The 17,643-nt window shown below is 48.2% G+C and overlaps 1 protein-coding gene across 4 annotated transcripts; it reads right to left on the reverse strand.

Moving 5' to 3' along the window:
* Positions 1-562: 562 nt before the first annotated feature.
* On the reverse strand, positions 563-17,152 carry LOC311591366 (cell adhesion molecule CEACAM1-like). 4 transcript variants are annotated; one of them, XM_084770901.1, is made up of 9 exons: positions 17,005-17,152; positions 15,821-16,180; positions 14,516-14,794; positions 13,791-14,045; positions 11,828-12,103; positions 5,394-5,520; positions 4,528-4,580; positions 3,912-3,943; positions 563-2,769 (listed from the first exon to the last, which is right to left on the reverse strand). In XM_084770901.1, exons 1-9 carry the CDS (start codon positions 17,066-17,068, stop codon positions 2,650-2,652), a joined length of 1,566 nt encoding a protein of 521 aa, XP_084627027.1. In that variant the 5' UTR covers positions 17,069-17,152; the 3' UTR covers positions 563-2,649. The 4 variants fall into 4 exon arrangements, with proteins under 4 accessions (XP_084627027.1, XP_084627028.1, XP_084627026.1 ...); XM_084770902.1 differs by lacking the exon at positions 4,528-4,580; XM_084770900.1 differs by lacking the exons at positions 563-2,769; positions 3,912-3,943 and adding an exon at positions 3,953-4,286.
* Between the last annotated feature and the right edge of the window lie 491 nt (positions 17,153-17,643).

Here is a 17,643-nt window from a genome sequence, read left to right on the forward strand (position 1 = left end):
AGGCCAACCCTCAGTAGAATTAATGCGTGGAAGTCACCCAGGTCAGAAGCGTAAGAGGACAGACAGGGAATAGTAAGAAGGGGACAGGGGGTGCTGGAGAGAGTTCAGTGTGAGGGAGCATGCAGAGATTTTTGTGACTTGAAAGCTGGAGCCGCTTGGGTAGGGAGGGGCTGTTCACTGTGGTGGAGAGGACCAGAGAGGCCTTTTATTCCTGTAATATCTCCTCTCCTACAGAGGATAACCAGCTCTTCCCAGGCAGGTTGAAGCTGGACTTGTTGCTTGCGCATACACTTTGCTAATAAGGATGCAAAGAATGTATTTAGCTAGTTCTTAGATGACCACATCAGGGAGCTGCTGTACACGCAGGAGGAGGCTCACTCTGGCTCCTGACCCAGCAGCTGTCTTCTGCCTGTAAGGAAGCCACCGTCCACAGGAGTATCAGGTGGGGCTCTGTCCCGGTCATGGAGCACATGCCTAGTACATGCAAGACCCTGGCTTCCATGCCGAGCATGGCAGAAACAGGAACAAACAAACAAACGAACAAACAGAAAACCCCACAAAGTAGCATCAATGATATAGGATAATTATTTATTAGGAACATAGGACAAGTTTACAAATAACTCAGATTTGTCTTTAGCCAAGCAAAAGGAAATAACCCAGCATACATAGCATGGGTGAAGCAAGATACACACAGGCTGGAAATCCCTGATAGAAATCCCTGAGTGGGAGAATTCCTCAACAATTCTCTCGGAAGCCTGTTAGGCATGGCATGCAACCAAACACTTACTATCCAATCAAATCTTTGCTTAATGGGCACAAAGAGGGCGTACTTCTGAACAGAAGGTTCCTGAGACTACATCTGCCTTTCCTTCCCTGCTGCTGGGACTCATCCCAGGCGGGAAAGGCAGGATTCCGAGGCCGGGGAAGGCCAGGGCTGGGCCAAAGCACTCTGCCAACAGCCTGCACTCAGTGGAGCACAGTGCAGAGCATTCTAGGTTGTAAACCATGCTTTTGGCTTTGGCTTGAGGGACTGTGTTCCTCTAAGGGCACATGACGCACGGAACAAACACAGCAGCAGAGGCCAAGGTTTCCTGAGAGTGCAGGGCAGACAGGGAATGCGCAGGTAACAGGGTCTGGTGGCCTGTGAGGTAATCGCAGTGGGTGGGAGGTTATGGAAGGCGTTACTGTGAGAATGAAGCCTGTGCGGGCTACATGCTAACTCTCTCTCAACCAAAACCACAACACAACAAAACAACAGCAAAAAAAACAAGAAAACAGATGTATAGGCAGCACAGCGCAGCCTGCCCCTAGATTCCAGAAACTGAGTTCGGTCTCTTTCTGGTGGGAATGAGGGGAAAGCCTGTTAAACTGAGGACAGTTTGTTTAGAGTTTAAAAGAAAAATTTAAAAAGCCAACAAGGCAGACAAGCTGGAAATCTCAGCGTCAGCCTGGAGGAGGGCTATGGCCTCAGACAAGAGGCCAGCTGGAAGCTTGCAAAGGGGCCCGTGTGGGAGAGCTTCACGGAAAAATGAGGAAGCCCAAAATGCCAGAGAAAGACTGTACAGGCTCTGGCCAGTATCCAAAAGAAAAGGTGAAAACATGGAACAAGGGGAACTCAGGCTGTTCTCGCTAATTCAGAAAAGTAGGAGGCTTAGCCTCACACATGGCAGTGGTTCTGCAAGTGACTGCCTCGCTAGTCGTTACTTTATCTTGGTTTGGAACTCATGATACAGAGAGCTGGAGAGACCAAGGGAGACAGGAGCCCAGTGACTTCTTTCCCCTAAGGCAGCCTGATCCGCTCACATAAATGAGGCAAGCCAGCAGGTACAAAATTCAAATCCTGGGTTGTCTTAGAGGAAAACTGCAATACCTCTGAATGTGATTTCCTTTAAAATAATTTCAACAGTCGACAAAGGGCCTCTCTCTGTTCCCTTTTCAGATCCTGAGGTCACCAGCCCCGCTTTTCTGGGCACCTCCTGTTAGGTGTTAGAGATGCCTTTGCTTCTGCATCCTGCTTTAGCCATTGCTTGTGGATGCTGCCAAAGGGCTCTTTCTCCTACCTGCTCTGAGCCGGTGCTCTAGAGAAGGGCTCAGGCGGAAAGCCACGAGGTGTAGAGACCCTGACACGACAACTGTCAGGTGTGTAGGTTTCCCAGGGAACGCTGTCGGCCTGGTCTTCCAGTGTGTGGTAGCTTCATGTTGGGCTCTACAGACATGGGAACGTCAACTTCCTGCTTTTACTTTTTTTGTTTGGTTTGGGTTGGGTTTTTTTTGGCATAAGCACTTAGGTGAATGCCAAGGTTATGGAAATTCAAGTAAGACTCTGATAGGGCGGGACTCGGAGCTGGGGGAGGAATGGATGTGCTCTGATTAGGTCAGTTTAAAACAAGTCTTGGTCAGGAAAGTGCAGGGGTGGGCAGCTTTGATACCTCTGTCTCAGCCAAATTTTAATGCCGAGAAGGGTTGGGTTTCCTATAGGCTCCAGGATGGCAGCAGCCTAGAGCTGCCACAGTGTGTGTGTGTGTGTGTGTGTGTGTGTGTGTGTGTGTGTGTGTGTGTGTTCCCTCCTCTGTATTGATACAGAGGTCCCCTAGTGAAGGAGAGAGTCTGGGAATGCATCATTGGTGCAATCAGTAGCACAGATTGTGATTACTTCTTTTTTACTTCTGAATAAACCGTTTCTGTGGGTCTTGGAGATGGAGAGGCTGAAGTTGGTCGTTTGGGTTGCTGGGCATTGAAGTCCAGGACAGAATATGTGATTTCATCCACCTGAAAGTAGGAGTGTTGGTCAGTGACATCAGTACCACAGCTCAGAGCCTCACCTCGGTGGTGATCTAACACCACTGTGCTCTGCCCACGCAAGTTAAGCTGTGGGAGAGGGCTCCTGCCTCTCACTGCCTAACAGCCTGATGGCTGATCATTACAGGACACAGGTTATGCTGTTGACCCCACAGAACAGGGTGAGATGCAGTGGGAACAAAGCCAGAGTCAACAGAGACATCCAGATGGGCTCCAGAACAGTGCTGAACACAAGCCAGATGTGTGTGAGGCTATGCACCCTCCTGATTGCATTGCTCTTTGTAGGGAGGTGACAGCAAAGTGTGTGTGAGGGGGGGGACAGGTCATGGTTTGTGTGCTCACTGTGGGTGTGCTCCACCTGCGAGAGTTCAGACTGGGAAAGTGGCCTTATGACTTAAAGCACTCTTCCGTCTATGTGTGTGCTCTACTGAAAGGCTGCAATGATAGAATTTTGGTAAAATTGTCATAAGATGAAGGACTAGGGTTTCAGACCCATTAGAACAGAGCCCAACCTTTGATGATAGTGCAGGTTCAGACTGAAGGAGAGTGCTGTGCTGCTGCCTGTGCAGGCAGTGCTATGCACATGTCAACGTGTTTAGTCCCTTTAGTGTCTTTTTGAGGGAGGCAGAATGTCCGTTGCATAGGTGACAAGTTTGAGGATCAAAGAGTTCAAGTTCCTTAACAAGGGCCACAGAATACTAGGAATCATAGGCAGGAATGAAACAGAGTAGGGCTTCTTCCAAACACACACACACACACACACACACACACACACACACACACACGTGCATTAGACTCACGAGGCTCTTTACTCTGAGGCACTGAGGAACGGAGACGCAAACTGGATTTCACAGCGGTCTCTCCAAGAATACCTCATTCTCAGCCTGGTGTGGTAGCACACATTTGTCATCCCAGCGCATGAGAGGTTAAAGGCGGGAAGATGGACTTAAGTTCAAGGCCAGCCTTAAGTTACATAGTTCAAGGGTAGCCAAGGCTGCACGGTGAGACCCTGTCTCAACCAACAAGCCAACAAACCAAAAACAATACAGATAAACCATTTTCTTCAGAGACATTTCCACGGGCAAACAGCCAATGAAAGTGACAGTGATTACCTTCTTAGGAGAGTTGTCAGAGAGGCCCAGATCTAGGGGAGCAAGAGAGAGTTATCAGTACGGTTATCAGTGATTTCTAGCAGGTGGAGGGTGGTGGGTGGTGGGGGAGGGGGCACATAGTTAGTTCGAGAATTAGCTTCCCTTAGAGTCTGGCCCAGACCCACTGCCGGAGTGTCAGAGAAGAAGCAGGACAGAGCCATCTCTTTTCTCTCCAGTTCACAAGATGCCCCGAATTGATTCTTAGCAGCATGCCCCAGTGGCAAGGAGAACACAGAGGCCACAGCACCCAGATATTCCACAAGACGAAGAAAGTCTCCCCAAGGGAGAATGCCAACATTTGTAGTAGAGGCAGGAAGGAAGGCATTAGGATGGCCCCTAGAAACATGACGTCATTAGGCTTGCCTAGCCTAGGTGAAATGAGCCATTCTCCAGGACTGTCTCAGGCAACTCTTTTGTAGCTAGGGACGGGTATGATTTATGGGATCCTTAGTGCTGGAAGTGGAGATCCCTTCTGTAAAAATTCAGGAAGGAAGGTGTGGTCTCTGAGCCCAGGATGCCCTGGCAGAGCAGGGTGCGTGGTAGAACACCACTTCTCATTATGAATGGCTTTACTTACTGTGATTGGAGGCTGAGGGTTTGTGCTCTTTGAGATCGCGACGGTCACTTCCCCTAAATAAATATCAGACACTGTGACTACTATTCCCACGCACAGGGCCTTTTCTCCTGGAGTTGGGGAGGACACTGTGGGCAGCTCATTCCCGGGAGCTCCTTGGCGCCAGCGATGCCCCATTACACCATGCTTGGCACTGCACGGCCTTCCCTCCTGTGCCTCATCCCTTACTCTAAGGGTGAGCCCTGCCACAGTTCAGCCTTTCCTATTGGCTGGTTCCAGGTTTGTTCTTCTTTGTCCCCGGTGCTGCGACCACACCCAGGCCTGGTGATTTTACTATTACTGAGCTGTATCCCCAGTGCTGCAGTTCTCTTATCTTTGATGCTTCTGCACCTGTGCTACCTGCACCTGTCCTACCTGCACCTGTCCTTTGTTTTCCGTGGCTGGTCCAGCCTTCTTTTTTTTTTTTTTCCTACTCATTTTCTTGAGCAAGAGGACGTAATGCTGCTGCTTCACCTTAGAGTCTCTTCTCAACCTACCCCTGTCCCTTCTGCTGCTGTTGCTGCCCGCATCTTCTTGCTGCTCCTTGGAGTCCCTCACTTCTCTTTCTTCTTGGACCTTGGCTTCCTAACTAGAGAATAGAGGAACATAACTGAACGTGTCCTCTGTGTGGGCGGGAACGGCCTCCAAGAGACAGAGGGGCAGAGGGAGCACGAAGATGGGGAGGCTGAGCGCAGCGTCAGTGCTGAGAAGCAGAGGGCAGGAAAGGGGAGGAAGGGGTCCAGGTCACAGGCACAGGGAACGAAGCCTTTGCCCACTCCCAAGCACGACACTAAGACTTGGAGAAAACAAAGGAGGAAAGACCGTCCTACCCGCCAGTCTTCCTGGAATGAAGGAAATACACCAGGGCTGCTACCAGAGCCACCACAGCCACAGCTCCGACCACAATGCCAGCAATGGCACCCCCAGAGAGGCCAGGACTTCCTTGTGATGGGTCAACTGTCAGGAAAAGAAAAGACAAGAAGGAGTAACGTGAAAGTATTTTTCCAGCGGTATGTCTTGGAGAATTTTCAGCAGGAAGTGATTTCTGTTTTCTCTTTTGGAGAATATATTTTCTGAGGGAAGGTCGATTGGGTGAGTTGAAGTGTGAGGCTCTTGGCAAGTGTCTCCCCCTCCCCAACCCTCGCTGTGTTTCTGAGTTGCTTCTCCCTCTTCCTTCCAATCCCCTAATTCCATCCATTTCATCCAGGCAATCATGTGAAGCTATGGGAACGCGAGCCAGGGGGATTGCTATTTTGTATGTTAAACCCTCCAGTGTTTTCATGGCCACATCTGTTTCTCAGGGTCTCGGTTGTGGCAGCCGTGTACAAGCGGTCTCTTGTGGCTACGATCTAATTGATGGAGGCCGAAGATAGCTCAGTGTCCTGGCTCCTTTGCACAGAGATTATGCTTTCTGCAGCGGGGTGGGAGAGTAGGACGAAGGCAGACGCCGTCAGGCCTCCTTCTCTCTGCTGGCGACTGTGGGAAACTCAGCCTCAACCGTGCAGAGACTCTGTTGGAACTGTACTGCAATCGAACACACGCCTTCTTCTCTGCTTCTTTGGGATCATATCTGATGTGGTGTGAGGGCTAGCCCAGGCTCACCTTCACAGTCTAAGCCCATCCTAGCCCCATCCTGGAGGATGAAAACTAGTAACTTACCAAGTTTGAAATATTGCATCAGTCCCACCCCCCTTTTCTGTCTCATTTCTATTTAGTAGCCACGTGCTTTCACTTTTTAGATAACATGTGTTTCCCCATATCTCTTATGTAATAATACATTTCTTACCTCTTTACACTTTGTTGTATATATAACCACTTGAGGCTTGACCCTTGTCAGTCTGCTCAAGAGTGAGTTTTAATGCTAATGCTGGCCGTTGTGACACAGCATTTGTCATGTGGCTGGCTCTGTATTTGCATCTGGTTCCATTTATAGGATGAGTCTGTCACATTAAAATTATTTCCATCTAAAGGATGATGAAACCGAGGCTTAGACTTTTTTTTAAGTACGTAAATTTGAGTGGTTAGTCAGTTGTAGGAATTGACCACAGCTAACATTTATTCTGCTTCTTGTGTGTGTTCGCCAAAAATGTTCCTTGGTTATTATATTAAATCTTTAAAAACTACTATGAGGCAGGTGAAGGATGTAACGTAACCTAGAATCTTAGCACAGAGAGGCTGAGGCAGGAGGATTGTGAGTTTGAGCCTCGAAAAGAGCTGCCTCCAACTAGTGGAAGGAGGGAAGTAAAGATGAGAGCAAAGATAAACAGAACAGACTAGAGCTACAGTATGGAAAGCTGATGGACCAAAAGTTGTCTTTTCTAACGATATTGCCAACCTTTCCCCGCTTCACTTTGAAGAAAGAGACGGGCACGACTCTTCAGGGTGGGTCAGACGCTAACTGTGCATGGCCGAGCTGTGATGGACAAAGTCCTAGAAGCCTGGGCTCTGCAGACACGGAAGCGTGCACAGACCTAACACTGAATAGATGTATAGCCAATGCGATTACATTGACAAAAACATCTGACAGAATGTCAAAGCTGGGGCCCCGGGGTCCCGCTCAAACTAAGGCACCAGCCAAGGACAATACAGGCGGTAAACCTTAAACCCCTACCCAGATCTAGCCAATGGTCAGAACATTCTCCACAGTTGAGTGGAGAGTAGGGTATGACTTTCTCACGTACTCTGGTGCCTCACCTTTGGCCATGTCCCCTGGAGGGGGAGACCTGGTGGCACTCAGAGGAAGGACAGCAGGTTACCAAGAAGAGACTTGATACCCTATGAGCATATACAGGGGGAGGTAATCCCCCTCAGGAACAGTCATAGGGGAGGGGAATAAGGGAAGAATGGGAGGGAGGGAAAAATGGGAGGATACAAGGGATGGGATAACCATTGAGATGTAACAAGAATAAATTAATAAAAAAAAAAGAAAAAAATAAATAAACTATGAAAAAAAAAAGAAAGAAAGAAAATCAGAGCTCCTGAAGGGGGGTGGAATTTCAAAGCTGGATAAAAGTCTAGCTCAGTGTAAAAAAGGCCACACATGGAAACTCACAGCCAACCTCCTACTCACTGGGGACACTGACAGCTTTCCCTCTAAGATCAAGATGAACACAGGATGCTGATGGGACCACTTCTGTTCAAGAGACGCTTAGGAGTCCTACAGAGAACCATTAGGCTAGACAGTTAAATAAAAGGTGCCTGATTATAATGTGGTTTTAATATATATATATATCTGTAGATGCCACAAACTTGCCTGTAGAAAATCCTTAACATTCTACAAAAAGTTCTCATAACTAAATGCACAAAACCAGCAAAATTATTGTCTAACAAAATGAGCATGCCAATATGTGCTGTTATTTCTGTATACTAACACTGACCATAAACAATCAGACCTCCCCCTTTTCCCTGGCAGTACTGGAGATTGAACCTAGGGCATCATGCGATTGTTCAGCCCCTGAGCAATAGCTCCAGCCTTAACAGTGAACAATTTGAAAGGAATTGTTTATGAGAGAATCCCCCTCCCCAAACTACTTAGAATCAACTCCACCAAAAAGATAAAAGACTTGTGCCCAGAAAACTGTCAAGTACTTCTCTAAGAGAAGGTGGAAGCAGACAGGGCATGGAAGACATCAGGGATGGTGAGCTAGAAGGCTCAAGTCTCATTGGTGATGCTGCTCTGGAGTTCTGGTGCCTTGTGCATGGTAAGCTGTATCCCAAGCCCTGCCTTTTAATTGTTATTTTGAAACAAGGTGTCACTAATCTACTCAGGCTGGCTTTGAACCGGATATGTTAGGCACCCTGCGTTTACACTGTTGCCTTAGCTTCTGGAATTACAGACAGGAGCCTAGAAAGAAGGTGTTGTCATTGTTTGTTTTTTTTAAATAGATGACAGTATTACTAAAAGTAGTCTATCAGTTCTATGCACATCAGATTAAAATCCCAGTGGCATTTTATACAGACATAGAAAAGTCCATTCTAGCTGTCCTAAAATCACTATCCAGACCAGGCTGGCTTCAAACGCTCAGAGATCCACCTATCTCTCTTTCTTCCCAGAGTTGGAGTTAGATGCAAGCGCCACCCCATCTAGTCTTAAAAGTGTCTTGAAAAATAACAAAATCGCAGGATATCCTTCATGATTTCATAATTTTAGCACAAATCTGCAATAATCAAAACAGTCTGACATAAGGGCAGACATACAGATCAGTAAAGCAGAATGGACAGCCCAGGACAGCTCATACACACTGGCCAGGGACTGAGTTAAAGTGACATTAAATAACATGATAAATGTTTATATTTATGGAGCACAGATTGGGGAGGATGGCATATCCATCCCCAGCCCTTCACATGTCACTTTTTTGGTTTGTTAGAACATTCATCTCCACCGTTGAGGGATAGAGTTAATTGTTTTAAAACAGTTGTCCTATTGAGTTACATAACTTGGAAGTCATTTTTGCCATCCAACTGCACCTGTGACCAGATGAGTTTTGATTAGGCTGCTAAAATTGTTCAATGACAGAGGGATATTCTTTTAAGCAATGGATGTTGGGAAAGTGGGGTAATCTAGGCAAAAGAGTGAAGTTAAACCTTCACCTAGCATCATATAAAAAAACCAACTCTAGTGAATCAGAGACCTTAATATCAGAGCCAAAAACCATAAAATAGTTAGAAAACAGGACGAAAGCTTCTTGGAATTGGATTTGGCATGGCTTCTTTGTCATGATACCAGATACATAGGCAACAACAAAACGGATAAATTTGACTTTAGAAAAATTTAAAATGCTTGTGCATCAGAGGATGCTGTCAATCATACAAAGGTCTCTGTGGCATTTTTCACAACAATCAAGGCACAGACACTAAATATTTATCAGTGGACGAATGAGTAAAGAAAACGTGATGTCTATTCCCATGGCGGTGCTGTTAGGCTTTTTAAATGAAGTTGGTTCTGTCAGTGTAATTATGAGGACGTGCTGCTGAGAGAGATAAGCCATGCACAGACAGCACCGCGTGGTCCATTCATGAGCATCTTAAACGCCTCTGTGGGAGTACAAAGCGGACTAAAGGCTTCCACCAGAGGCTGAGGGGTAGCAGGAGGGAATGGGGGTTTACCAGTCACAGGGTACAAGGTTTAAGATAGACCAGGAGCTTGAGGTTTTGAGAAACGTGACCCAGCAGGGGAATTACAATCCATCATAACGGGCTGCAGAGAAATGAACAATACATTTCAAATGTCTTAGCACGATAAAGGAAGAAATAGATGGGGTAATTAACTTGGTTTAATCGTTCCAAGTTGTGTCTAGATATTATTTCTTCTAACTGTATTCAATTATTGTGTCAATTAAAAAAAAACCATTAGTAACAATAAGCAAAGGACTTTAGCAGGGAAGTGAAAAGCCCACTTCCAAAATGGCATAAAATTCTTATAAATAAAACTTCTGAGCCGGGCGTGGTGGCGCACGCCTTTAATCCCAGCACTCGGGAGGCAGAGGCAGGCGGATCGCTGTGAGTTCGAGGCCAGCCTGGTCTACAAAGCGAGTCCAGGACAGCCAAGGCTACACAGAGAGACCCTGTCTCAAAAAACCAAAACAAAACAAAACAAAACAAAACAAAAAAAACTTCTGACAGTCGGACGTGGTGGCGCACGCCTTTAATCCCAGCAGAGGCAGGTGGAGCTCTATGAGTTCAAGGCCTACAAAGCGAGTCCAGGACAGCCAGGGCTGCTACACAGAGAAACCCTGTCTCGACAAACAAACAAACAAAATCTGACAAGAGGTTAATGTTCAGAATGTATAAGAAACTCCAACATTAGCAAAAACAAACAAGCGCAAAACCCCCAACCCAACTGAAAAACAAGAAAAAGACTTGAACAGATAGTTTAAAAAAAAAAAAGTACGTAAATTACGTAAATGAGGACGTTAGGGAAATGTTCTGGTCCACTTCTCAATCATTAGCAAAATCACAATAAAATATCACCTCACATATCTTAAGATGGATACCATTAAAGACAAAAACAGAAAACAAGAGTTTTGGAGTATATAACGAAATTGGAGCTCTTGGGCGTCGCTGAATGGGAGGGTAAAATGTAACCTTGAGACATGGCATTGTGGCTCCTTGAAAAAAGTCCAAGAAGTGCATTCACGTTAATTCTACCTTCAGGACTGTAGAGGGTGGAATAGATTTACAGGAAGTTTTGGAAATGGACAATGGTGGTGCTTACACAGCAATATGGATATACTTTATGCCACTGAACTATATGTTTTAGCATTTCTAAAGTGGTAAATCTGAAAATTAAAAAAAAATTATGTGCATAGGTGGTTTTCCTGCATGCATGTCTGTGCACCACATGCAAGCCTTATACCTGAAGAGGACAGAAGACGGGGCTGAGTTCCTCGGGACTGCAGCTGCGAGTCATGAGCTGCCATGTGGGTGCTGAGGACTGAACCCCGTCTTTTCGAAGAGCAGCCAGTACTCTTAGTTGTTGATCCATCTCTCCAGTCCCACAAACCATAAACATGGGTGTGGAACACACACACACACACACACACACACACACACACACACAGTAAATGCAAATGTAACAACAAACTCAATATAGGTTCTTTCACTCTATGGAATTTACATTTATGGATCAAACAAACTACTCAGAAAAAATATGTTGACAGAAAAAAAAAAGCATGGTTTCTTTCGGTCCATGACCTTAACTTAGTATCTATGCAGTATTCATATTAGGATTAGGTATGGAAATAATCTAAAGATTTCAGTGTGTGCAGGGTAACATGAATATTTTTAGTAGATTCTAAGGGTTAATTGTGTGTTTGATTCAGACCCCAACCTCTTCATCACTTTGCGTTTCTCCTTGCTGTACCTGACAGCTGTTCTTGTTGCTGCTGGTTTTGACAGGGTCTCACAGTGTAGCCCCCCGGGCTGGCCTTGTACTCTGTTCCTCCGCTTCGTTCTCTCTCTCTCTCTCTCTCTCTGAGACAGGGTCTCACTACGTAGCCTGTAGTCACCTGGAACTTGCTATGTAGACAAGGCTAGTTGGTAACTCATAGTGATCCACCTGTCTCTGCCTCTGGAATGCTGGGGTTAAAGGCGTGCAGCACCATGCGCAGCGTGCTTTGTGTTTAATCATGAGATCCACATGCACCCGTCGTCATGGTGGCTGTATTTTTCTTCTTGTAAATTTAACTCATTTGCACATCCTTGATTTTAAAAATTGCCCCCACCCCCAACACTATAGAGTAGGAAGGGTAGAGAGGTTACTCACGTATTATGTCCAGCTGGATTCGGTCACTCCTCTGGAAACTGACAGGATTGGAGACCTCACACTGGTACTCCCCGGCATCCTCTCTCCTGACAGGATCTATTCTGAGGGTGCTGTTGTTGTGGGAGAGCGTCATCCTCTCTGTGAGATGCAGACTCTGGCTATTGAAGAACCAGTAGATGGAGATCCCAGTGTCATTTGAGAAGCAGGTCAGGGACACAGAGTCCATTTCTTTGACTGTGGTGTTGAGGACTTGAATGAAGGGCCGAGTCACGGGCTCTGTGGACAAACAGAGGAGGGGACCAGCTGAGAGTCCTTCATCCTCAGAGACCTCAGCCAGCTCACAGGGCCCACAGAATACATGGCCCTCTTGCCAAGTTGCATGTTTGGGTTCAAGGTACAGTCTGTAAGGAGAGAGCTGTACTTTCCTCCTACCCAGCTCACCCACAGTGACCCCTGACTCAGGATATTTGTGTAGATTCCTCATTAAGAACATCTTCAGCCCACGTGTTCAAAAATCTCACCAGGGGGATTGTTTTTCCATTAATTTTTTTTTTGTGTGCAAATTCTTGCTTATGCTTTGTGTGAGTGTGAATAGTCAGGTACCTCCATTATAAAATAGCTTTCTGTTTCCTTGTCATTAAATAATTTGTCATGAGATTAAGAGAGCCCAGCCAATCTTAAAGACGTTAAAGTCTAGACCTCAGGACTGGGAGAAATTCCAATCTAAAGAATTTCTGCTTGAAGAAAAATGTTATTTCCTTGCCCCATGATACTGATTAAATACTACAGTGAGGAAATGAATGGCTAAGTGTTAACAGCAGCTTGCCACTGAAGTCCTCACTACTTTTTTTTTTTTTTAATGAAGTCTCACTGTACAGTCCTGCCTGGCCTGGAACTTGTTAGCCTTAAACTCACTCAGCCTCCTGAGTGCTGGGATGACAGGTGTGCGCCACCACCTTTGGACCTTACCACAAATATCTCTTGGTACTTTCTGTGTCCATCCCCCTACAGGGAGACTCAACATAAAGGTCCCTAGTCTCCAAGCCAGGGTGCTTCTCTGTTCTTAGTGACCAACACATGCGCTGGTGTCCAGAGATCACACGGCTGTACTACAGAGCCAGGACACAGTCCAAAGCCAACTAACACAAAGTTCACTTCGCCATCTTCCTGATCCTGACCGCAAGGACTCTCAGATGTCCATTAGTGACATTTTATTTTACTTTTTTTTTCCAGGCAGAGTTTCACCAGGCTTTGGCTGGCCTGGAACTCGATATGTAGATCAGGCTGGCCTTGAACTCATAAATATCCACCTGCCTCTCCCTCCTTAGTGCCTGGATTAAAGGTGTGCACCACCATACTCAGCCGACATTTGTTTTTTAAGCCTTGCGAAGAGTAAGCGGAAGAGCACCATTAAATCCCCAGCGGCATGGCTTGCCCTGACTCATAACCGGCCCTCAGGGCACCCTCTCTACCGCCTCCTCCCACCCTGCAGAGCCAGCCACCTGCTGAGACAGGGGCAGAGCTTCGAAGGGAGCTCTGAGCTGTTGGTCCCCATTTGTGGGGATTTTTCTCCTCTCGTTTGGAGAAAAAGAATGTGAGCACAGTTCAAAACTCTGGGTGTTCCTTCTAGGTCAGGGAGGTCATAAACGAAAAATGGAGGTGACAGAAGGCATGGGCTAGTGACCTTAGGTCTCTCCTTCCCCCTGGAAGTCCCTCACAGCACCTGAGGCTTTTCAAGGCCAAGAGAACCTCCTCAATTCCAAGATCAATCCCTGATAATCCAGGAGACATCAGAGAACGGGGAGAGGATCGTACACAGGGTTGGAGGCGGAAGCTCCCGGGAGGGTTGAGTTTTGCTTGTTCCCATGGACACAGGCCGGAGAGTAAATTGTTCTGCATCTTCCCAGAAAACCAAAAGACTCCACTCCAAACCTGGTGCTGGTATTTTCAGAGATTCACTTACCAAGGGCTGTAATGTTCTTGACTGTGGTCCTATTGAGGCCAGTGACAGAGTTATGGACGAGGCAGGCATAGGCTCCACTATTATTAGTAGTGATGTTTGGGATAAAGAGCTCTTGGGAGGATGACAGGGGCTTCCCATTGAAAAGCCAAGAGTAGTGTGCAGGTGGGTTAGAGGCCGCGTGGCAGGAGAGGTTGACGTCTGCCCCTAGCTGGAAGTGGCTATCTGAAGGGGATATAACCGGGGCGTCCGGACCATCTGGGGCAAACAGAATAAAGCCACATGTGATGTCAGCAGAGGGAAGGGGGAAAATCCTGGTCTGTGGAAGGCCATGGTATCTGTGCTACAACCTCAGGTAAGCAGGTCCCAGCCAGAGCTGGGGTGCAGATTAGTAGAAATGTGCTCGCGTAGTCTGCACAGGCCGTGACCCATCCCCAGCACACACACAGAACAGCCCCACTGGACACTCACATGTGTCCTGAGCCTGAGCCTGGGGTGTTATCTGTGTCTCCGTCACCCTGAGCCTCTCTAGACAGGAGAAGTGCCCCCAGCCCATTCTAGCTCAGTGCTGGGCCTGGCTGCAAGTCCTGGGCTAGGCCAGGATGCCCGGTCCTGCCTAGGTATCTGTGTGCTGGGTCTGTAACGGGAACCCAGGAGCAGCCAAGTGCCCTGGCTCTACCCTTCTGTATTTAGGCAGTTGTGGCAACGATGGGACAGAAATTACTCACAGGTGATGTTCAGGCTGAATGGGTCACTTAGGCTGGCACTCACTGGATTCCAAGTTTCACACTCATAGGGTCCCATGTCAGTCCTCACGACATTGAGTAAAGTGAGAGTCCGGTTGTCCTCAGAAAACCGCAGCCTGTCACTTTCTGAGAGGCTTTGACCATTTCTCCTCCACAGGTAGGTTGTATTCTGAGTCTCAGGTTCACACAGTAATGAGACTGAGTCCTCACCCTCTATGGGATTTGAGTTGTTGCTTGTGATTCTGGGCTTGGGTAACGGAGCTGTACAGACAACAGAGAGAAGATGGCCTTGGATGGTACCTCTGAGCCTCGCAAGGGTGTCTCTTAACCAGCGCTGGTTTCTTATCTCCCTGCCCACCCAGATCCTTAAAGAACCAGGCAGGAGGCAATTATAGGCAGATGGAGTAGCTGAGTGCTCGGAGATGATGGGGCCTTCTGTGCCGTGTATGTGAGAAGCAAGGGCTTTCTCATGAGTGAATTGAGCTGCAGTTTGGATGGACAGACGGACACATGGTAAACGGTCATTGCCGTGCCTGCGTGTTAACCTTAGATACGAACAACGACCTGACCTTTCCTAAGCCAGCGTCTATTCCTATTTGCCAGCAGGAGCTAATCCCTGGGCTGGACACCCTGGAGGGCAAGGAGCTGCCAGCTGCCCACTGTTTTCTCCTATCTCTTTAGGGCTCTTGACCTTCTGCGAAGTCTCACAGGACCATCAGAATAGCTGGCTAGTTGTCTTCCACACCTCTCCACCCGTGCTGAGCCCACGGAGTCTCAGGAGGAGATGCTCAGGGGACCTACCTCAGACACAGCTCCCTTCTAGGCTGCCTGTCAACAGGCTACCAGCCTACAGTCAATCATTGTACCTTGTGAGCTCTAACTGGAGGTCATTCCAACCCAGTCCACCAGCTTCCCAGGGTTCCTGGAGCCCAGGTTGGGACAGAGGACTGGAGCAAAGCTTCCTGGTGCTCACCTCTCTGTGAGAATCTCACGGTGGCCTCAGCCAGGCCCTGCCTGAGTCCGGAAGGGTCTCTCTCAAGGCTATGTTCAGGATGAGCATCCTGAGATACTGGGCAGAGTCTGACATCCATGGACGGAGTTACCTCGCCATCTCTTCAAGTGAGGCATCCTGACTTACTGCTGTTTGTCTCCACTCTGTGTGTCCCGAACTAAATGCTCGAACCACAATATGGGGAGCGTAGCACAGAGACCTCTAGGACTGACAATCCTAGGTATGAAGTGGGATTAGCTCCACCCGAGCCCCAGAGGTTTCAGAGAGTTACTTACGGTGCACATGGAATCGCACAGACACCTGTGTAAGAGCATAGGCTTTGTCTAACATATTTAGCGAGTAGGTTCCTGCATCGTTTTCAGTGACATTCCGGAGGAGCAGGGTTCCATTGGGGTAGATTGTCTCTCTGCCACTGTATGCAGGCCCTGTTTTAATTGTATTATCGGATACTAGAAAACGTGCGATTTCATTGCTCGTAACTGTAGTGTCTCCCTTGTACCAGTAAAAGACCTGGAGTTCCTCTGGCAGACGGTGGACAAGGAGATAAACGCTCTTTCCCTCAGCAACGAGGGGCGGAACAGCTTCAATGGTGACTTGTGCAGTGGCGGGAGAGTTCCAGCAGGTTAAAAGTGAGGCTGAGAGGGCAGAGAGAAACACCTATCACTGTCAGGACCTTTGCATTCAGTAGATTTGAGACCTGAATGTGTTCAACTCTCATCCTTGGTGTGTGTGTGTGTGTGTGTGTGTGTGTGTGTGTGTGTGTGTGTGTGTGTCCTAGTGGGTGACGGCCAACAGCGTCACCTCCACTCCTCAGTGGCCCTGAACCTTTCCTCTGTATGGAACTTTCTCAGGTGTTCCCACAGCTCACCCCTCACTGCCCTCAGATCCCTGCCCACACTCAGAATCTTTGCCGAGGGGAGGGCATGTCTTCTGTGACCTCCTCCTCTAAAGAGCCTGTGCGTTCATTTTCTGAGCCTTCCCTGCTCGGTTTCTTCTCAAGTGCTTGTCACCCGACCTCCCCGCCTTCTAGCTGTCCTTCCTGCTCTGTCCTCCTGCACACTGGAACTAGGGCTTGGTGGGGAGGACTAGGTTGATCTTGGTCTAAACCTCACTGCCTGGAACAGGCTCGGAGACTGTGTGCCAATCAGTGTCCCGGAGCCTAGGGTTTATTTGCTGTGATGCTGTTTACTTGTCCCTGTTTGAGTGTTACTTGGAGAGTCACCCTGGCAGAGGTGTGGCTGTGGGTCTTCAGGACACAGTGGCAGGCGCTGATTAACTTGCTATAGGGAACAAGGGAGTCTCTCTTCCCCACTTACTAAGTCAGTCACTAAGCTTCCTGTTGTGCTCAGGCTCCAAGCAGAAGCCTGATGTCCCTTCTCGGGTTCCTGCCCCCTCTCAGAAGACCCCCATCCACTCTCTGAGCTCCCCTGCTCCTGACTCCCGAGGAATGTCTCCCTACCTGTGAGCAGGAGCCCCCTCCAGGGGATCTGCCCTTTGTGGAGAGGGGCTGAGGAGAGCTCCATATTCTGCTGCTGCCTGCTGGGCTCTTCCTCTGGGGAAGAGATTGGGCTCCAACCCTGCCTTCAAGCCTGGCTGCTCTGCTGTCTCTGCTTTATCTTCCAGAACTGAGCCTCCTCCCAGAGGAGGGCCCAGAGTGACGTCGGCTGGGGGGGGGTGGAGTCTGCATCTCTGGCCTTGTGCTGTTCTTCTGTCAGTGCTGGCCTCCCGCCCTTCTATCCCTTTCTCTCTGGTTCAGTGTTCTAGAACAGTGAGCAGCAAGGCTGAGAAGTGTCCGGTGCCCTAAGAGAAGAGCAGCTCGCCCACCCAGGCCTGACCTCTGCTGTGTCCTGCTTGGGTCTGTTGGCTCCAACAGGAGCCCCTGCACTTACTATAGCCAAGAGTGACACAAAAACCCAGCGAAGCCCAGTGTGCCGTGCGTTCTCAATGCTTGGGGAAGGCAGGATTTACCCCAGGCAGGAAGTGGCAGAGTCCTCAGGAAAGGACTAGCTGACCCGGTAGGGCCCCCGTCAGTTGTTCTTGGTGTCACCAGTCACATGTCTTATCCAGAGATACAGGTTGTCTCAGGGGATTCATATCC

This window comes from Acomys minous (genome assembly GCF_964271855.1).
Source record: "Acomys minous genome assembly, chromosome: 20".
NCBI lineage: Eukaryota > Metazoa > Chordata > Mammalia > Rodentia > Muridae > Acomys > Acomys minous.